The sequence below is a fragment of the Centroberyx gerrardi genome, chromosome 2 (genome assembly GCF_048128805.1).
Source record: "Centroberyx gerrardi isolate f3 chromosome 2, fCenGer3.hap1.cur.20231027, whole genome shotgun sequence".
Taxonomy (NCBI): Eukaryota; Metazoa; Chordata; class Actinopteri; order Beryciformes; family Berycidae; genus Centroberyx; species Centroberyx gerrardi.
This window is the reverse complement of record NC_135998.1, coordinates 37,137,450-37,160,066: the sequence shown is the minus strand read 5'-3', so window position 1 is coordinate 37,160,066 and position 22,617 is coordinate 37,137,450. Positions and strand designations below refer to the sequence as shown.

The window sequence follows — 22,617 nt, the reverse complement described above, 5'->3', positions numbered from 1 at the left end:
TGTTCACATGTGAAACCCAACATGTGTCCAAAGGCACATGTGCTTTGAATTCACATGTGGAGTTTTACATTTCTATCTGAACTTACTGCCTAAAAATATGAACAGAAACAATAGAAAACAATAATAAATCTAAATGCTGTGTTCATAAATATCAGTTATTCTGTGTAATGTGCAGAAGTCTTGTCTGTTGTTACACAATGAGCCAATACACTTAACTGTATTTTATTCTTTATTGTAGTTTATTTACTGAATGCCATCCATGCCAAATGTACATAGAAAAGAAGACAAAATAGAAAACGACATATTCGTGTTTTATATGCACTTTTTTTCTCCTTTTTTTTTTTTTAAAGATAGTTAGTGAGTTTGACCCTTCAGTGTCTGAGTTACAGCCAGAAAACCGACTTTTACTTCCACTTTCACTATTTTACCAAACAAACTGGATTTTTGAAAAGAGACTGACAGAACAGAACAGAACAGGACAGAACAGGACAGGCTGCAGATGAAGGTTAGTTAGACTGACCAGACACAGATTCACATTTACCACCAACTGTCTGGTTGTTTCTCACTTCTACAGAGTAAACTGCCGGGACTTCAGTGTTTCTCCAAAAGCCTCTGAAGCAACAGTTAACACTCTCCACTGAAACCAAAACGAAGCAGCGTCTCTCAGCAGAGCTCAGACCTGCAACACTGAGCCAAACGGTTTGTGTTTGTTTATCGTTTCTCTTCCACGTTTGATTTTCTCACCAAATCACACGTGAAAGCATCCGGGACTTGGAATTCCCGGATGTCAGATTTTCCCACCAGCACCTGAACGCAGCACAACAGTTGAGTCTGGAAAACAAAATTTGTCTAACAGTGAAAATCCCAGATCCGGACCAGGAGCACGACGGTTACCGTCAGTGACGAGGGACACGCCGCCATGTTGGCAGAGTGAAGAGTGAATTTATCAACTCTATTCTACTCTATTCTACTGAACGATCTTTTCTGTTTTACAGCAGAAACTCGAGCCACCGACCATCACACAGGAATCTGGCGTTTTCTTTGACTTGTCGGGCAGGAAGAGGAAACGCTGATCGAGGCTGTGCTGTCACTCCTCCAACATGGCGGCGTTTCCCTGGTCGTAACCAACGGTAACTACTCTCCACATCCTGGTTAAACTCATATTTGTTTAGAGAATAAGAATAACAGATTCTGGTTCTGGTAATCTGCGTCGATCTAACCTAAAGGTTTACGCTCTGAACTCTGACTGCGCGGCCTCAAACGGGTCCTCAGTTAGGACTTCTGGGCCAGGAGCGTGCTCAGTTTGATCTTTCCGTCCATGGAGGCGGTGAGGCAGGTGCCGCAGTCCACCGCCGAGCACCAATCAACCGTCACCACCGGCGCCTTGTGCCCGCCCAGCGACAGCACGCTGTCCAGAGCCGGCTCCCCATTGGTCAGCTGGAGGGGGGGTGGGATGATTGACAGACAGAGGGAGACAGATGTTAGCAAATTCATATATTTAACATCATTTCACAAGTTTTGATATCAAATTAAATTATTTAAAGTTGATTTAACAAGTTTTGATATCAAATAACACTACCTAAGTTAATTTTACATGTTTTATTATGAAAAATATTTAAATAACTACTATAGTCCATTTAAGAGGTTTTGTCACCAAATAAAAACACTAAAGTGAATTTAAGAAGTTTTGTTATAAATAAAAACACTAACATCCCTTTATTGTTTTTATTTGATAACAGAACTTTAGTGTCTCTGCGTCTTCACACAAGCCACCAGATGTCTTTTAAACACTTTCTTCATGTGTGTGTGTTGGAGAGCGTCCGCTCAGCAGCAGGCCAGCAGCTCAGACCTCAGACCGGCTCGGTCCGGACCAGAGCCGGACCTCAGTCCGGCTCGGTCCGGACCAGAGCCGGACCTCAGACCGGCTCGGTCTGGACCAGAGCCGGACCAGAGCCAGACCTCAGACCGGCTCGGTCCGGACCAGAGCCGGACCTCAGACCGGCTCGGTCCGGACCAGAGCCGGACCTCAGACCGGCTCGGTCTGCACCAGAGCCGGACACACCGCTAACCTGCAGGCGATGAAGACGATGAAGGGATGAAGATAGTTACCCTGTATATGAGTCCTCCGGTACTCGAACACGTCAGCACATGCTGTCCCTCGGAGTCGAAGGCGAACAGCCGGCCGCGAGGAACCTGGACCTGCCGGGTCGATCGACTTATTGATCAGCTCATTGACTGTGAACATGTGACCACATCTTCCATCTTAACATCTCTGTCTCATCACCGTCATTCCAGGCTCACAGGAATATCTGCGCTGTGACCTCTGACCCCTGACCTCCTGACTGTCGGCTGTAAAGCTGGAGTGACAGCTAAACTAGAGAGTGTGATGAGATGGCTCTTCCTCCCCTGAGCTTCCTCCTGTCTTTATAATCTGACCTGAACCTCCCACATCACAGAGGTATTTTCTTCTAACCCTAACCCTGTCACGAACAAAGATGTGAAACCTTAATAATGTCAGTTTTAATCATCTGTTTGTGTAAATAAACTAAACCTGAACCCCGATATGAGTTAAAACATTGTGTGTCCGTGGTTTCCATGGAAACGTTACCTGTCTGTAGCCGCTGTATCCGGACAGGATGAACGGACCCGTCGCATCTTGAGGTAAAACCTGCTCCGACTGCTTCACCCCACAGCGATGGATGTTCCACTGGATAAACTACACACACACACACACACACACACGCACACACACGCACACACACACGCACACACACACGCACACGCACACGCACACACACGCACACACACACGCACACGCACACGCACACGCACACGCACACGCACGCACACACACACACACACGCACACACACACGCACACGCACACACACGCACACACACACGCACACACACACGCACACGCACACGCACGCACACACACACACACACGCACACACACACACACACAAAGTGAAAAAAAAAGTACATCTACCAAAATACAGTTCAGTGTGACTTGGCTGATCAAACTGATTGATTCAAACTGAGCGATTTGCAAAATGCTACCTGATGTAAATGTTGGAGTCATCTTAATAACTTTGCTTACAAAATAGTTTTGTCTTAGAGGACAGAATGATATTTATTTTTAGAAATATTGGCTAATGAATTTCAGGTAGCAATATTTGTCATAATGGATATCCAGTGTTTTGTAATGAAACCTTCATATCTCAATAGAGATGTAACACCTCTGAAACTATATTTAAGACCTAAAGGAGTTATTGATCTGTATTTAAGACTTTTCAAAGCCTGGAATTTAGATAAATCAATTTATGACATTTTAAAGACTTAAGATTTGAAGACATTTTAAGGGCCTCTAGACACCCTGTCCACAATGATGGATTTTCTATTAAATAAACTGTAAACAAACACACACACACACACACCTTGCCGTCCTCTCCTATGCTGAAGACGGTGTTTTCATCATAGCTGAACTCGACACTGTAAACTTCTCCTTCATGAGCTCTCCAACTCATAGCACTCTCATAACGCTGCATATCTACAGGAGAGAGAGAGAGAGAGAGAGAGAGAGAGAGAGAGAGAGAGAGAGAGAGAGAGAGAGAGAGAGAGAGAGAGAGAGAGAGAGAGAGAGAGAGAGAGAGAGAGAGAGAGTTCATCATGAGGGGGCATCAGAATCAGATTGGGTTTATTAGTATGACAAGTAGCCAAAGCACTCATGGATATTAATAAGAAAGAATATAACGTACAAAAGTAAAAGCATGTTTATACATGCATAAAATATTCACAGATATAAACAATAAAATAAGAAATCCCATAAAAACAATAATTCAATATCTTTCAGAGACAACAGTTTTTTCAGCAGTATAATTTGTCGTCTTTGTTTCTCCTCTGCAGCAACATCAACTGTAAAGCTCTCAGACAAAATCATTTTTTTTACATGTAGACCAGTGTAAAGGAAACGCATCTCATTTGTCAGTGTTTTACATATCATGTCCTGTAACAACGACCCAGCAAAGTGACCAGATACCTTGTCAACTTGAGAAACTCCTAGAAAATTCCTGTCATGTTAAATTAAAAAACTAAATAATAATAATAATAAAAAAAACTCTCCCTATTTTTATATCAAAATTCAAGCCATTCTCATGGAGGTCTGAACACCACAGATGATGCTTTTCCCTCCGCTTTCCAACAAATTATTTACTAATCCTGTCAAATTCTCAAGCCCACAAAATATCTTTTAAAAATTAGAGGAAGGAAAGATTTTTATGTTCGTGTGGTTTTTACAATTTACAACACAACATCGGTTTGGCTTTGGGTCGCAGGATATCGAACATTTTCTAAGTATGGAAAATGCCAGCTGTCAGCGACAATAAAAAAGACAAATTTACAGATGTGAGGTCCCACAGTAGAAACCAGGTTAATATCTAAGCTTTAAAAGCAACCACCAGACAACCACATTAAGCTGCTGAATGTTTCTGAAGTTACGATGCAGCTGTAACAGACTGCAGCACTTCATGTGTGTTGAGAGCACATCATCCCCAAACTGACCGGATTACAGTCACTGTCTATGGAGAGGAGCAGGAAGACATGAAAATGACTGGTGATGCAAAGATTCATTCCAGTTTAAAATAGCCTGGTTATGACTGACCTTATATTTTAGTAAAATAGCCTGGGTAGGAGTGTCTTGTTTCAGTAGAATAGTCTGGGTAGGACTGGGTAGGACTGGGTTAATAGACTTTTTTTCTAAATACTGACCAAACAGCCTGATGACTCCGTCAGCGGCTCCGGTAACCAGCAGGTTTCCGTTGTGGTTGAAGGCGGTACAGTTAATGGCTACTGGTTCTGGTTCTAGAGAGAACTGGAGCTGAAAGAGAGAGACAGTGAGGGAGAGATATGAGTTAGAGAGATATGAGTTAGAGAGATATGAGTTAGAGAGATATGAGTTAGAGAGATATGTCGATGTTTTAAACATAATGTCCTTCAACAACGCCCAGCAGTGACAAAGTGAATAGATTCACTATCAACTTTAGAAACTTATCAAAACTAATCAAAATCCTAAATTCAATGAAGTAAGATTGTTTTACATGGAAATGGAATTCCTGCAGTGTTCAATTTAATGTGATATAGTTTTCTATCAATTTGGAGAAGTCTTTCTCACTGAGGTTTGGACACAAGGAGACAATGACTTTCCACACCGCACAATACATGATTACTAATCGAACAACTAATGAACTGTTGAGGAATCAGACAGGGGTGTCCACTGCCCCCTCTGTTGTTCAGGTTGTACTGAAGGCTGTTCAGTTAATAACTACTGGTTCAGAGAGAGAGAGAGAGACAGAGAGACAGAGAGACAGAGACAGAGAGAGACAGAGACAGAGAGAGACAAAGACAGAGAGAGAGAGAGAGATCCAAACTAGAGACAGATGGTTAACAGCTATTGGTGCTCTGTCTAGAAACTGACTACGCTAATTTTCAACCCAAAATACCCACAGGTATTAAATTGTTCTTCTTCCATCTCTTCATCCTTTCTTCCTATTTTCATCTCTTTCCTATAATTCGTCTATTTTCCTAAAATGCTAATGCTAATATGCTAAATGAAACGCTAGTTCCACCCCGTAACCGACTAACTGAATGAATGTTATACTGACTGCATAACAGACTGTTACGCTGACAGACTGAAAAAACTTGTTAACTAATTAACAAATTAATTAACAAACTTGTTGATAGCGCTACCTGTTGTTTGACTGTCTTGGTGTCCCAGAGCAGCAGCTGTCCAGATACAGGTATAGGAAGGCGAGGAACAGACTCGACGCTTCCTGAGCGACTGACAGCTGCAGCCGAACAGACGAACGATGAACCGCTGGGACTGCAGGCTAAAGACAAGATACTGGAGGGGGAGAGTCAGCTCAGTTAACCTGAACAAACTGTTAGCTAGCTAACTAGCCAGCATCACACTGATGTTAATGTGAACATGCTAACGCTAGCTGCTACTAGCTACGTTAGCTAGTGTGCTAATCAGATGTGTTAACAACAAGACAGTGATGTTAGCTGACCAGATACTATGGTTAGCTAGCTAACAAGCTGACATTATCTAAACACTAAATCAATCAGATGGATCAGTGATGAAATGATCAGTTCAGTCAGAAACAGACAGAAATTAACCGTCTGTTCAATTCTGTTGAGACGACAGAAACACAGTCAGCTGTTCACAGAGCTGAGGACCTCCAACATGGCCGCCAGAGGGGCGTGGGGTTACTTCATCTGAAAACCTAAAACCCTCTATAATATATATAATACTGCATATTATATCGTGCAGATATACATTCAAACTGTCAGACAGACAGGTTTACCGTGGATGAGTCTCATCGATGTTCATCTCATATAGATTCTTCTTGGCATCGGTATCGTACAGTCGCACCGTGCCAACACCGCTGCCTAGCAACAACTGACACACACACACACACACACACACTTGTTTTAGTGTCTGTGGCTTACAGCCTAATTACAACTATGTATTGAAACTAGGTACACATACATTTTAGCATTATTAATTTTTGAAAGTTTTGAAAAGCCCAGCCAGTATTGAAGAGTGGTACCAGTCTGTCAGGCTTGGTCGCCCACTCCAGAGACAACAGAGGCGACTTGGACATGATGGTGGCTTTGGTCTGCATGATGGGGTTGAACGACCACACCTGAGGAAGAGGAGGAGGATGAAGAAGAATGAGGAAGAGAAGGAGGAGGGGTTCAATCCCCAACGTGTGTCCATCAACAGCCATGTGCCCTTGAGCAAGGCGCTGAACCCCAACCAGCTCAATCTGAATTTAATAACATCAGCACAATAACGGCACAATCATCATTTTTAACGGGTCCTGATGTAAACCTCAGAACAGTTCACAGGTTTCAGGTTTGGTGTAACAAACCCATAAGAATATAAATGAGGCAGTTTTACCTTGATGACTCCGTCTACATCCAAACTGGCAACTCTGCGACCTGAACAGTCAACCCTGCAGAACAAAAGATGGAGGGAGAGAGGAAAGAGAGGAGGAGGGGGGCTTCAGGTTTCTGATTTTATCATTTTCATGTTTAAAAGCAAATATGGATTAAAGCATATATCACATGATCACAGTAAGGTCAGGGTCTTTTTTTTTCCATTGTGGTCATCATGATGTGAAGATCCACATCCATCTACGATACACCACTATGGGGCGCTATCTCACTAACAGAACATAATGCCTAAGTAGTCCATCAGTGCCACCTAGAGGCCAGTAGGTGTTACAACCACAGGTCCAAGCGCCTCACAGATAATCTAATGGAGCAGCGCCACCTGCTGGCTCACTGCCAGTCAGTTCAGACCGGCACAGTTCAACACGGACTTCTAATTATTCTTCCGTTACGACAAACCAAGATCTGCAGTAGATACCAGCTGCTGCCAAGCATAACGATGGAGCCCTGTCTGGGCCAATCAGGAACCAATAGGCCTATGTCACCTAGGGTGCGTTCAATAGCCCCAACAAATACCAAACAAAGTTAAAAAGAAGACAGTAGTGTGTTGAGGGTCCTGTTGCAAAGCGTTAGTTAAGGGTTGTTACTGGCTGAGACGGCGAATCTGTGCGTCCTCCTCGAAGAATTCTCCAAGACAGTTGCGGAGCCACATGACAGCCGTTTGCACGTAGCCAGTGAAAATGCAGAATCACCCAAATGGGGTCAAATGGACCTCAAAAGCCGTTGCAAAACGTTTCACACCATTGGAAGCAAACATATCCTTTAACCGTTTCGCACTACCGAAACACGGTGCAGGCTTTGACCGAGGCCCTGGTTTTGAGCTGTAGTTCCTCTTGGGCCAACCAGAGTCATTTTGAATGATGAATGCAGCGGTGAGATGCATCATTTCCCCAAGTTTCGCCAAAATCAGATCAGTGGCGTCTCCGATCAATGCGATTTTAAAAATGCAAGAATGGAGCCATGAGACGTATCATTCCCTTAAATCAATCCCTTAAAACTGAAGCAGAAGTCTGGTGAAGCCTGACCTGCAGTGCATGATGGAGGAGTGGTGTTCTCCATACTCCTCCTGGCTGAGCTTGATGAAAGGCTGCTCCGCTGACAGACCTCCTCCCTCTGCTCCTCCAGAGCTCCTGGTGTTTGCTGGAGAGTCAGGAGCGTCGACGGAGGCGTCAGCAGGAGCCTCCACCTCACTGCTCTCCCCTTTCTTCTCTGCTGCCTGAGGAAAACACAAGCAAACACATACTGTAGAGGTATACAGTACAAGAAGAGTTTGGTTCCAAAATGAGATCTCTGCCATTTGATGAGAGACAGTGGGCAACGTAGGTCCTTGGTTGACTAAGGCGGCGTTCACATGGGACATTTGGCATCTGACAAATTCAGACAAGTATGCGTTGAAACCACCTAGGTCACGTTGTTGGTCCAGTTTGAGCGCTCATCACTCGCCCTGCGAATGTTCTGGTGAATATCTTTATACATTTTAAGAACTGGCTCTGGAAAGGCAGAGGCCAGGTGATAATCTGCTCCTCCCTTTTTCTCCCAGCACAGCACTGCAGAACCCACATGGACGCGGGCCGCCTCTGTACAGATTTCACTGGCTGATGGAAGTCCGCATGATGTTTACCTGAACTCCATTAAAAGTTCAACTAGTTTAAACATTGCATTGAAATACATGGGATATTGTCAGATTTCTGACCCATCACAAATGCTCATGTGAATGGAGCCTTGGCGATCGATAACACAATATCAAACCAAATGATGGTACTTTTGAAAGGATAGTAGTAACCCTAACCCTCCACCAAATGAAAGATTCTGAATGATCAACTTCAAGTAATGAGTTTTCCTAATCATAACCATAACCCATCCCAACCCAACACTAATGCTAGTGCTAACGCTAACCCTAAACCAACATGTCACAAGCCCACCACACCCAAAGCTAACGCTAACGCTAACTCTAAACCATCCCAACCTGTCTGGTACCTGAGATGGGGGTTTGGAGAAAAGCTCCTTCCTCTCTTTCTCATGGTCCTGGAGTCTCTTGTGTCTGGGATGTCCTGGTTGGTGTGTTGTTTGGTGTGTTGTTTGGTGTGCTGGTTGGTGTGCTGGTTGGTGTACTGGTTGGGACTGGGAGTTCACAGGTTCACTGGTTGACACCTGGCTGGAAACAGGCTTCACCTCCTTAGCTGGGGCTGCCTCCTTGGATTTAGCAGCCTGGAAAAGACAAATGAATTTACAGACAGAAGATTATTTCAGTTCAAAAACCCAACCAGCTGTTCACAGAGCTGAGGACCTGCAATATGGCCGCCAGAGGGGGATTACATCACCTGAAAACCCGCTATTCTATTCTAAACATCTAGTTGGCTGCTAAAATACTGGAAGTGGCTTGTAAAGTTTGGGGTTTACCAGCTGCTCTGGCCTTTATTCAAAGAAGTTTGGTTTCCTTTGAACTTGATGTCCAGCCCCTTGTTCTCACCTGATTGGTCAGAGGGTCCTTCCTGCCCAGCGCTCCCTGGCTTGGCGAGGACCCGGCGGCACCCTGGGGTGTTTTCCCCGGAGTCCGCCGGCCCTGCGGCAGGAATGTGGAGAAGAAGTTTCTGGAAGGCGTGGTGGTGGTGCTGGCCGCTCGCTGGCTCGATACCAAGTCCCTGGAGAGGTAGAAGGAAACAGCAAGTAAACAACTAAATAACTAAATACATTACTTAGATACTTAACTAAATCAATAAAAGAGAAACAAACAAATCACACAAATAAATAAAGACTAGATAAATGAACAGACCTACAGATGGAAAGATACACAGACAGACAGATAATTATGTTCCATTATTTTGTACCACATTAAAACTTTAACCCTGACATAATGGATCACAGAAAACAAACATAATGTACAAAAAGGTTTCACCTGCTCCTTAAGTACAAAAAGTAGTTATGCACTTGCAGCGCTGCACTGCTGTTATAGTTCATTTGATAAACAGTTTATAGTATGTAGTTTATCTTCATCAAATATGTGTGAGAGAGAGAGAGAGAGAGAGAGAGAGAGAGAGAGAGAGAGAGAGAGAGAGAGAGAGAGAGAGAGAGAGAGAGAGAGAGAGAGAGAGAGAGAGAGAGAGAGAGAGAGAGAGAGGCTGTTGTGTGCTTCATAAGTCGGTAATGGTAAAGGTAAAGTTTGTTGGTTCATACAAAGTTAAGAAATCTGTTTTATTTGTTCTTTTTGTAATTCAACCTCAGACTTCATTCATCTGAATCTGATGTTCTACAGTCTGGCCATTTAGCTGCCTGCACCCCCCCCCCCCCCTCCCCCAAATAGACTGTTGATATCTTTCAGTTTGGATTGCATTGTCAAAGATAAATGCATTAAAATCTTCAATAGATCATAATAATCATGGCTCCATATAGCTCGTTTGGTGCCAACATTTCCAGGGTTAGAGGTTCAATTATTTCACCAAATCGACACTTGCTGACACCTAACTGAAGACCGGACCCTCTGTCAGTACCACAGTAATCCTGAACAGGGAGGACAGCATGAGGTCAGCTGCTTGGTCCGTGTCAACGGACAAGCGTGAACAAATATGTGAACTTGACGCCCTAAATCTACAGCTGAAGTATTTTCCGCTGTTAGATGTCCCACTTAATTGTTTTTTCGGACCACATAGAGGAACCTTTCTGGTATTCGATGTACGTTTGTATGTTTCCCTGGCATTACATTCCTGAATGAGCTCCAACCTTCCTTTAGTTGCATAAGGCTCCTGACTGGGCTCCAAGAGTCTTACTTTGGCCCCTGAACTTTGTCACATGGTGTTTGAATTTTGCATAACAACATCGCTGTGCTACCAGCCAAGCTTTTCTAAAGGCAAGGTCAAACCTAAGGTCTCCAGAATATCTAGTCTACACTGTTGACAACAGAGACAAACTTCTGCACCAGGACCAGAACTCTGTCTGGACCGAGCAGACCTGATGCTCCCACACTACAAAGAGTAAAAAGTCTTCTAGGAAGCTTTAGGGCTTTTCAAAGTGCAACCACAGGGGGACCCCGGAGGGTTCCTCGAGGAACCCCTTCATAAAGGCTTCATAAACACTGATGGTACTTTCAGGAACCTCCTATATGGTGGTTCTTCAAGGAACCTTTTAGGGATATTTCTTCCAGTGAGGAGCCCTAAGGTGCTTGCTGGCTCCCTTTGGATCTTAGAAGAACCCCAGATGAACCTCTAGTTTCAGAGTGCTGGTCAGCACAGTAGTTGTTTACCTGGTAATCTACAGACTGAAAACCGTAAGTGAAAGAAAAACGGGTCGTAGTGAAAAGAAACAACAATTCATCAGGTGAATTGTTTATTTGGCAACATCAACCTCATCAAACCACAGCACACACAGTTAAAACAGTATAAATAATTTATCATTGACAATAAGTTAGTTTTATCTAAATGCTTTATAAAATAATTTGCGCGGCTAAACACAAAATGCCTTGGCAGTTCAGTCTGGTTTAAAGTGTCTGAAATGTGTGTAAATTATATTCTAAGTTACATGACTCTCTGGGAGATGGGATGAAGGCAGAAGAGGTTACTGACACCTTGTTAAACCTTCTGAAAACACAACTCCTCCTTTTCCTCATCTGCTCATTTTCTATCCTCTTTTTTCCGCTCAAGTTACTGATGTTTTCTTCTAAAACAACTTAGCATACAACATTAGCACACACCTTTAGCATGCTGCCTTCACCAGGAAGCCAGCCATGTCACGTCCTCAAACCTCAGCTTACATACAGTTAACTAATATTATTCACAATCAATACATTCAACTTACGAATAAAATTAACAGTATATAAAAAAAATACCAGCAATGAAATTCAGTAAAAATTTGTCATATAACAGGAAAATGACAAGAGGTAAAATTGAACAAGCTGGAGTGCCATGGCAGCCGAAGAGCTAACATCAAAACACTTCTGTCTCTGTGGCTAACATGCTCAGTGGTTAAATACCAAAATAATCAGAATGAAAAACACAGAACTGGGGTGGATAGGAAGGGTGTTCAGGTCATTTGGCTGAAACATTAATGATGGCTGCCATGTGTAACAGACAAAACTGAAATGAAACCACAGCATAAATAATGTTGTATATTCTAATATCACGGTTTTAAGTTTATATATCAGCAACACAAACATTTAATTTAATTTAGAACGCCTGCCTCAGATGTAAATGGAGCAAAATCATTTTGTTGCTCATCGAAACTACTAATCATTACTTTAACCATGATAACAATATTTAGCAAAATAATTGGGATTATCTTCTTTTTTAACCCTGCAACCATACCACTTTGTTATATGAACAGATTAAGTGGTGACAGTGCGCGTTTAACGTAATGGAGGTTACATCTAATCTAAAGTTTTGTCTAATCTTATGGTGAGTTTGGTGGTTGGAGTCAGACAGAGGGACAGCGCTCCTCTCTCCATATTGTTGTAGGGGGGTTTAACCTTGGACTGAGGTTGAAGGACGGACTTTCTCACCACTAGGACACCCTGCTGTCCACAGAGTTACCACGGGAAAGACTCAAACGGTAAAGACATCATGGTAAAGTTGCCAGGAGACAGTAAATTTACCACAGTAAAGTTACTACGTGAAAGTTCAAATGGCAAACTCAAGATTTCGCTCAGCATCCCAGTGGCAGTCGTGCTGAACTGACAGCATGAAGCTCCGCCCACAGCAAAACAACGCTCATTAACATGACAACATTTCAGAGGAAGTCTACAGCAGCCATCTTGGGCGTACCAAAGATAGACATATCCCATCAGGAAGGAGCTGCTGGGGTCAGCCATATTAGAAAGGTAATGACTCATGGGACGATAAAATACTTTGGATAAAAGCATCCACCAAATCTTTCATCTTATATGATAAGTGTCCTTTCTACGCATTATAAATCCATAGTCGACACATCGAACATCATTTCCATGATGAGATTTAAAAAATATTCTATGGCAGCCATCTTAGTTGTACCAGAGGAGGTCAGCCATCTGTCCAGTGCAGTTGTGTGTTAAGGCGGTACTGTTAGTGTCTCACAGCTCAGTGTCTCCCAGGCGGTCCATGTTCTGAACGTAGGCCGGCAGCTTGTGGTGAACCATCTCATCTCCGTCCTTCTGGTCCCGACTCTCCCCCTGCAGGGCGAACAGCTGAGACGAGACGGGACGAGACGGACGAGAGTTAAGATACAATGGCAGAGAAAACCTAAACTGACAGCAGCAATCCAAATCAAATGGTGCAACTTCTTAAACCAAATAACAGGACTTCTTAAACCCAATGTTGGGACTTCTTGAACCAGGTGATAGTATCTTCTAAACCAAACGATGGGACTTCTTAAACCAAATGACAGGACTTCTTTTTTTTTTTTAGGACTAAGACTAAGGTCTTGCACCGGATTGAAACCCAGTACGTTGCATTTACATGGTACACACCTTAGACCACTGAGCCACCAGGACGCCCCCATGAAGGGACTCCTTAAACCAAATGTTGGGACTTCTTAAACCCAATGTTGGGACTTCTTAAACCCAATGATGGGACTTCTTAAACCCAATGATGGGACTTCTTAAACCCAATGTTGGGACTTCTTAAACCCAATGATGGGACTTCTTAAACCCAATGATGGGACTTCTTAAACCAAATGTTGGGACTTCTTAAACCAAATGTTGGGACTTCTTAAACCCAATGTTGGGACTTCTTAAACCCAATGATGGGACTTCTTAAACCCAATGATGGGACTTCTTAAACCCAATGTTGGGACTTCTTAAACCCAATGATGGGACTTCTTAAACCCAATGATGGGACTTCTTAAACCCAATGTTGGGACTCCTTAAACCAAATGATGGGACTCCTTAAACCAAATGATGGGACTTCTTAAACCAAATGATGGGACTTCTTAAACCAAATGATGGGACTTCTTAAACCAAATGATGGAACTTCTTAAACCAAATGATGGGACTTCTTAAACCAAATGATGGAACTTCTTAAACCAAATGATGGGACTTCTTAAACCAAATGATGGGACTTCTTAAACCAATTGATGGGACTTCTTAAACCAAACAATAGGATTTTTTAAACCAAATGAAGGGACTTGTTAATGGAGAGTAGGGAACTAACTCACTTTTACAGACTGGGTTAGGGTTAGCCTCTAGATTTCACACTCGCTGAATGATACTGAATGATGAAACTTTGGATTTTTGTTTTCCAAAATAGATACATGGTGTTTTGGAAATGACTTCTTCATTTGCTAATTATCATTCTTAATGAGATTAAATAAAAACACCTGGTGTCTTTACAACACATGTACAATGAGCGCATGAAGACAGAAGGTAATCTAAGTCATCACTGGGATACCACAGTCTATACTGATGTGTATACAGATGTATTAAAGATGTGCTTGGCAGAATCTTCCTCTAAGTGACTTAAAAGCTCATGTTTATGGACTTTTAGTTAATCAGATTTGAGTTACTTTTACCTAATTTTTCATGTAGTTTATTTCATCTTACTTTTATTACCTTTCATTTTTCATGTTAAGTTTAATCTTTTCTTCTTTTGATTCCTATTTTTATTACAAAATGTAAAGCTACCATTCTTTAAAAAGGAGAAGTGGTGAACTAACAGAGTTTATTATAACATTTTATTCTTACCAGTTGGCGTAGCTGTTCATTCTCTTCTGTCAAGCTGGTCGTCTTCTGGACTTCAGCATCAAAACTCAGCAGGACAGGCTGAGGTGGAAACCAGTTAAGGACTGGAAACCAGTGGGCTGACAGTTTGATTACACTTAGTCCATCTGAAGCTCAAAACTCATCTCTTCAAGAAATACATAAAAGGAATACTTCTATTATCTCTCTCTCCTGTCCTTCCTCTCTCCTTGGCCTTGTAGTGTTGATGTAGGAATTGAAGCTTATTCTACTTCTCAGCTAAATGACAAAAATGTAAACGTCCTAACTACTGGTTGTAGTTGGAGTTGAAGGTGAAGACAGGCTGACATGGAAGCATTTGAGGAGGGTTTGCTGATTTAACTGTTATGAACCCACCTTCACCCAGACCATATAGTCCTGAGGAGCCAATGAGGTGATGTCAGAAGTTAAAGTCCATCAGGAGAACCAGATCCTGCAAGCTGCTATGATGGACACCTATCTGTAGACTGAGCAGGATGTGGAACCCATTTAATTTGTATTGAAAGCAACTAGCAAGTTTGCATCAGGAACATCTGATCAGACTTTGCACCTCTGTCTGTTTGCCGCTGGCCTTTCAGACCAGACACAGAAAGCTCGGCACTTCGCTCAAGGCGGGATGCAACCTAGAGCGCACGACGCCACAAAGAAGAAAATAATGAGTTTTCATTTTCTGACCGTCTCTCGAAGACGTTCCAGGTCCAGGAACAGAAGAAGAAAGAGCACCGAATAGTCAGACACACAAAATCAATTTCTCCTTCTTCATTCTGCTGCATGCTAATTAGGTTGAACTTCAGTCTCCATTTACTACATAACCAAATCCCATCAGTCCCACCTCTAGAGGTCAGGAGTTTTGGGGGTTAAAGTTGAAGTTATTTGGACTTCGGGTGTAAAAACCTTTGGGAAAGCACAGCTATGTCACCCATTGAAAACAATGATCTCGCTCTGTACAAGTCTGTTCTTTCAACAGAGGAGCGTGGCTAATAATTTATTACCGTCGGTATCCTGTAACACAGAATGTGGCTGGAGATCTTTTTCCTTAAATTACCTATTCCACCAATGTCACAGACCACAGGTGATAACGTGACCGACCGTTAAGGTTTGCAGGACAGAAGAAGATGTGGATGTCTGTAAACTGACGGTGAAGAGTGCGGCTCTGTGTGAGATCCAATATGACATCATCAGTATGGGACTCGATGTGGCGTTTAGCCCACAGGAGAGAGGCCGTCTCACGAAGCGTTACCTGACTGACTGACTGACTGCCTGACTGACTGACTGTCTGACTGTCTGACTGACTGCCTGACTGAGTGACTGACTGACTGACTGACTGACTGCCTGACTGAGTGACTGACTGACTGACTGCCTGACTGACTGACTGACTGACTGCCTGACTGAGTGTCTGACTGACTGACTGACTGACTGACTGACTGACTGACTGACTGCCTGACTGAGTGTCTGACTGACTGCCTGACTGACTGTCTGCCTGACTGACTGTCTGCCTGAGTGACTGTCTGACTGACTGACTGACTGTCTGACTGACTGACTGACTGAGTGACTGACTGACTGACTGACTGCCTGACTGACTGTCTGACTGACTGACTGACTGACTGAGTGACTGACTGACTGACTGCCTGACTGAGTGTCTGACTGACTGACTGACTGACTGCCTGACTGACTGACTGCCTGACTGAGTGTCTGACTGACTGAGTGTCTGACTGACTGACTGACTGACTGACTGACTGCCTGACTGACTGACTGACTGACTGCCTGAGTGTCTGACTGACTGCCTGACTGACTGACTGACTGACTGACTGACTGACTGACTGACTGACTGACTGACTGACTGACTGCCTTTCTGTCCGTCAAAACAGACAGAACTGTGGTAATGAACTGAATGATCTATACAGACAGACACAGCGCCCCTGATGCTTCAAACATACTTTCCAGGACCTCCAGCAGTAAAACATAAATATATTGGGTATAATTTACCCAATTTGCCCTCGGGGATCAATAAAGTATTTCTGATTCTGATTCTGAAAACTGATCCAGCTGCAGCGTTAACCCGCGGTCACGTGGATCTGAGCAGAAGGATATGCATGCACTGGAAGAGGACGGACAGGAAGTTGTGCAGTGAAACCAGGAAGGTGTCGGCCCACTGCCGGGAGAAGTACGGAGAGAAGGAGGGGTTCTGCTCGGGGGCGGGGATAAACGGCAGGATGAACCAATCACGCCACTCGGGCTGACCCTGCAGCTCCAACGCCTGCTTCTGGAAAAACTCCTGAGTCTTCTCCAGGTTTCCTTTCTGGAGGAGGAAGGAGGGAGGAGGGAGGGAGGGAAGGAGGGAGTGAGGAAGGGAAGGAGGGAGGGAGGGAGGAAGGGAAGGAGGGAGGGAGGGAGGAACGGAAGGAAGGAGGGAGGGAGAGAGGGAGGGAGGGAGGGAAGGAGGGATGGAGGGAGGAGAGAGGGAGGGAAGGATGAGGGAGGAAGGGAAGAAAGGAGGTAGAAGGGAAGGAGGGAGGAAGGAAGGGAGGAAGGAAGGGAGGGAAGGAGGGAGGGAAGGAAGGAGGGAGGAGGGAGGGAGGGAAGGAGGGAGTGAGGAAGGGAAGGAGGGAGGGAGGGAAGGAAGGAGGGAGGGAGGAAGGGAAGGAGGGAGGGAGGGAGGAACGGAAGGAAGGAGGGAGGGAGAGAGGGAGGGAGGGAGAGAGGGAACCGTTAAGTATTATACTGGTGATTATGTACTGTATATATATATATATATATATATATATATATATATATATATATTGTATCATTTGTGCTTTCATACCAAATACTTAATAGTTTATTAATAAACAAGTAATTCATTAGTAATTAACTTCTTATAGATACTGGTGATTTATAAAAATTGACGATTGTGAATTATTAATAACCAAATAATGATATACTAATAAACTGATAGTTATTATATATTATAGATTATAGATATTGGTGATTATGTATTATTGTATAGTTTAAAACAGAAAACCATCTCAATATGATTTGAATAATTTGTAAACATTCTGTAAACTGATTTAATGTTAATAAACAATCATGACTGAACTGACAACTACAAGAGTGTGGCATAGTACTGATTACCTGTAAAGTATTGATCATGCAGTACTGATTATCTGTAAAGTATTGATCATGCAGTACTGATTACCTGTAAAGTATTGATCATGCAGTACTGATTACCTGTATAGTATTGATCATGCAGTACTGATTACCTGTAAAGTATTGATCATGCAGTACTGATTACCTGTAAAGTATTGATCATGCAGTACTGATTACCTGTATAGTATTGATCATGCAGTACTGATTACCTGTATAGTATTGATCATGCAGTACTGATTACCTGTAAAGTATTGATCATGCAGTACTGATTACCTGTAAAGTATTGATCATGCAGTACTGATTACCTGTATAGTATTGATCATGCAGTACTGATTACCTGTAAAGTATTGATCATGCAGTACTGATTATCTGTATAGTATTGATCATGCAGTACTGATTACCTGTAAAGTATTGATCATGCAGTACTGATTACCTGTATAGTATTGATCATGCAGTACTGATTACCTGTAAAGTATTGATCATGCAGTACTGATTACCTGTATAGTATTGATCATGCAGTACTGATTACCTGTAAAGTGTTGATCATGCAGTACTGATTATCTGTATAGTATTGATCATGCAGTACTGATTACCTGTATAGTATTGATCATGCAGTACTGATTACCTGTAAAGTATTGATCATGCAGTACTGATTACCTGTATAGTATTGATCATGCAGTACTGATTACCTGTATAGTATTGATTATGCAGTACTGATTACCTGTATAGTATTGATTATGCAGTACTGATTACCTGTATAGTATTGATCATGCAGTACTGATTACCTGTAAAGTATTGATCATGCAGTACAGATTACCTGTATGGTATTGATTATGCAGTACTGATTACCTGTATAGTATTGATCATGCAGTACAGATTACTTGTATAGTATTGATTATGCAGTACAGATTACTTGTATGGTATTGATCATGCAGTACAGATTACCTGTATGGTATTGATTATGCAGTACTGATTACCTGTATGGTATTGATCAGGTAGTACCGGTACAGGCTGGTTCTCAGCTTGTTGACGGTGGACCTGTAGACGTCCTCCAGCCTGCAGAACAGCCGGCGGTCCAGGTAGAGCCAGTACTCCTTCAGACCGGACAGCTCGAAGCTCTGGACGAACTGCAGCAGCTGCTCAATGATCTTATCCACCTGGCAGGAGGCACACAACACCTGGAGATCAATACTCTGATGAACATGAGAACTGATCAATGATCTTATCCACCTGGCAGGAGGCACACAACACCTGGAGATCAATACTCTGATGAACATGAGGGAACTGATCAATGATCTCATCCACCGGGGTGGGGGGGGGGGGGGGGGGGGGGGGACTCTTCAAAGGTCTTATTTACCCAATTGATTGATTAAGTTTAATAAAATGACCTTAACCTGAGCTTATCCCGCAGTGTTTTCTGTATGAAAGTGACGCAGGACTCAGAAAAACCTTCCTAAATTAGACCGACGTATTTCTCTCGGCGGCCCGGAAAGGGGCGGCACCGACCGTTTCCCCTCAGCGGATCGTCTTCTACCGAACTCTACTGTTTACGGTCTGACCCGACCGTCCAGAACCAGATCACTCCGCCAGGAACCGCCTTTCACCCCACAGCGCTCTGTGCTGCGGCAGAGAAAATAGTTCTGTGATTTCCTGATTAGTGAAAGTTGCGTAACGGAGGAACTGAGTCTGTTTCCTCTCTGCTGTGGAGACACAGACGGCTTCTCTGGAATATTCTGACAAACAGTTTGGACTCTTGTTGCAGCAAGAGGCAGCGGAGCTTCAACTGACAGCTGACTGGAGACAATACTGTCTGTGGGTCCAACAGCTACAGACAGTACTGTCTGTGGGTCCAAGAGCTACAGGAGGAAGAGAGAAGTTATACAGAGGACCAGAATCAGGAACTGCTCCTTTAAGCAGACTCTCACCCTGAACCCTTTCTCCTTGTCGGCCTTGATCTCGCTGTCCAGGTGTTTCAGGCTGCTGGTGAAGCCGCGGTAGATCAGGTATTCTCTCACGTGCTCGTCCGTCCTCTCCACTGCCGACCCCATGGTGACCTCTGACCCTGCGGGGGGAAGTGACATCACGACACGTTTGGTTTGATAAGATGTCAATCATTTAGTCAGAGCGGGTTTCTGACCATCAGAGAACAAAATCTAAACATTTACTTTGTTGTGTTTTTGCTGTTCTGACGTCCGTCTTCCTACCAGTCTGTTACAGTTTATCAAGTTATTGATCCAAACATTTTACAGTCTGTTTTCAGCAGAGATTCATATGTAAAAATCAGAGATGTGCCCAAATGTGAAAAACTACGACGAAATCAATATCACCACTAATAAATAAAAAGTACGATGAATTCCCCCAAAACCCAAATCAGTACAGGATCCATGTTTAGATGTAGAACCTTTTCATGATAAAACATTCAGATCCAAACAGATTTAATTTGACATCCTGACCTGCAGCACAGCTGGGACTGAAACTGATGCAAGTGGAACCAAAAGTAAATTTACCCAGAAAACCCCACTGATATAAAACAACAGTGTGTCTGAAACATTTAGATCATGGGACACTAAAACTCTCCACTGAAACCAGGATACTAACGATAGGAACAAGATATTGATCCATACTTGTGTGGAATCTGATCAATATGTCTCATTAGAATCAGTTCAGGTTAAGTTCCTTCCACAGATAAGCAAAGTAATATTGATCAAGTCTACAATCAATATGTAATCAATCAAACTGCATCATGTCATCAGATCAGACCGGATCAGATCCATTTTAATAAAAGAACAATATCAGACCAGATATCAGTTTAACCCCAAAACCCAACAAGAGGAGAAGAGTCTAACGAGTTCTCAGAATAACAGTTTATAATGAACTTGTAATAAACTAATAACTACCTTAACTAATAACTTAATAATAAACTTTAGATTTATTATATATTTACAATATTATAAACATCTAGTTGGCTGATAAAACAGTGAAAGTGTCTGGTGAATTTTGGTAATTTCTAGACTGCCACCTGCAGACAGAAATGTCAGTTTCCACCCGTTAATAATCTAATAATCAAAAAGCTGCAACAACATGATCAGAGGTTCAATACAGAAATAGATTTGTGCAACATCTCACTCCAGTTTCCTCTGAACCGCAAACAGATGAGACTACAATACATTATATTTATACAACATGAATATATTATATGCTTCAATCCTGGCTTGGAAAAGCATAAAGCACAAGTTAACTGTTAGCTGTGTAAATCTAACGGTTAATGTTAACTGTTCGCTGATTAGAAGCCACAATAGTAGGCACGAAATCTTCCCTTGTTTTAACCAAACTCCATTCAAAAACCATGCAGTTTCATGTTGCCTTGCTTACTGGCAAAAGTTAACACCCCGTAAAACATGACGAAGGCTTGTTACGAATCAGTAGGATGCATTCTACATGTCGGCATACACTAAACACACTTGTAAGGTAAATAAGCAGCACTTATTTAGGCACAATTTGAAGGTTTAGCCCGCCCGCCGCGGTGTGTTTTAACGGAAGAAGACTGCGGGATTAACAGGCGACTCACTTCTAGAATTGACATTTTATTCACTTACAGTAAATGCTCGGTGGATTATATGTATGCCGAATTGAAGAGTGGCGCCTGGTAATCCAGAAAAGGCCTTAAATTGCATTTTATGGTCTATGTACCTTTGTGGATCATCAAGAAACTTTAAATTAATAGATGTTTTTCATAGAGCTCGGTCGCTGCCTGCAAGACGACGGCACGTATCGGGTGTAGCAGATCAGCAGAGGCAGGCAGCAGAAACAAAGGCTTCAGGCGACAGTCTGCTCATGTTCCCCCGTTCAAACAACACGGAGCCGCTTCTATTCTGTTCTATTCTGTGCAGTAGAAAGAAGTAAATGTTCACAATAATAAACTTACCAGACGGCAGCAAACAGAAAAAAGCACTTCCTGCTTTATCTTCCTCCTGACAGTCATGTGACGACTTCTATGTGACGTAGAGGGTGTGTTGTGAAACAGAGCCACCTGGCGGCCATGATGTATGGTACGTGGGAATGTGTGTGTGTGTGTGTGTGTGTGTGTGTGTGTGTGTGTGTGTGTGTGTGTGTGTGTGTGTGTGTGTGTGTGTGTTGATGCGTGGATTCATGAATATGCAACTTCTTGTCTTCTTCTTCCTGTTGGTTTCATTTCATCTTGGTATTTCTGATCTGAACTGAACTGATCTGAACTGATCTGATCTGAACTGAACTGAACTGATCTGATCTGATCTGAACTGGTCTGTCTGGGATTCTGTAATGTGCCGGTCCTGAGCCAGTAAGAGCTTTGTATACAAGTTAAAGAACTTTAAAATCCATTCTAAAGGACACTGGGAGGCAGAGCAATGAGGCTAAAACCGGAGGGATCTGCTCTCACTAGCTGCAGAGATCTGGATCAGCTGAAGTCTCTCAGCAGACTTGTTAGAGGCCGGTAGAGGACAGCAGTCCAGTCTAACAAACCCCTGAGTTAGCTTTTCAGCATCTCTCTGGGTCAGGAGGGGCTGCAGCTTGGCAATATTTCTAAGATGACAGAATGCTGTTCTGGTCATCTTTAATATGGGAATTAAAACTTGGATCAGAATCTAAGATAACACCCAGGAGTAAATTAATTTTTTTTTTTTATTTACATAGTGCTTTTTATTTACATAGTGCTTTTCAAAACATAGTTACACACTGATTAAGAAGCAAAAACAAAACAAAAACAGATCAGAACAGCAAAAGGAGAAACATAAGAGTTGCCATGGGGGCGCGCGGCTCTGG

The 22,617-nt window shown here is 42.9% G+C and overlaps 1 protein-coding gene and 1 long non-coding RNA gene across 3 annotated transcripts; both read right to left on the bottom strand.

Annotated features, from left to right (window-relative positions):
* Positions 1-216: 216 nt before the first annotated feature.
* Positions 217-21,799, bottom strand: wdr91 (WD repeat domain 91). Of its 2 annotated transcripts, XR_013505114.1 has the most exons (19): positions 21,743-21,799; positions 19,743-19,879; positions 18,795-18,974; positions 16,784-16,990; positions 14,659-14,742; positions 13,055-13,164; positions 9,487-9,658; positions 8,994-9,224; positions 8,042-8,232; positions 6,964-7,018; positions 6,611-6,706; positions 6,365-6,459; positions 5,748-5,901; positions 4,770-4,878; positions 3,440-3,552; positions 2,609-2,716; positions 2,110-2,199; positions 1,069-1,437; positions 217-984 (listed from the first exon to the last, which is right to left on the bottom strand). XR_013505114.1 is itself a non-coding variant. In XM_078285861.1 (18 exons), exons 2-18 carry the CDS (start codon positions 19,863-19,865, stop codon positions 1,273-1,275), a joined length of 2,283 nt encoding a protein of 760 aa, XP_078141987.1. In that variant the 5' UTR covers positions 19,866-19,879; positions 21,743-21,799; the 3' UTR covers positions 217-1,272. The 2 variants fall into 2 exon arrangements, 1 of the variants encoding a protein (XP_078141987.1); XM_078285861.1 differs by having other exon boundaries at positions 217-1,437.
* LOC144539825 (uncharacterized) lies at positions 1,675-2,083 on the bottom strand. Its single transcript, XR_013505115.1, has 3 exons — positions 2,026-2,083; positions 1,916-1,959; positions 1,675-1,849 (listed from the first exon to the last, which is right to left on the bottom strand). It is a non-coding gene; the product is annotated as an uncharacterized LOC144539825 (long non-coding RNA).
* Positions 21,800-22,617: the final 818 nt, after the last annotated feature.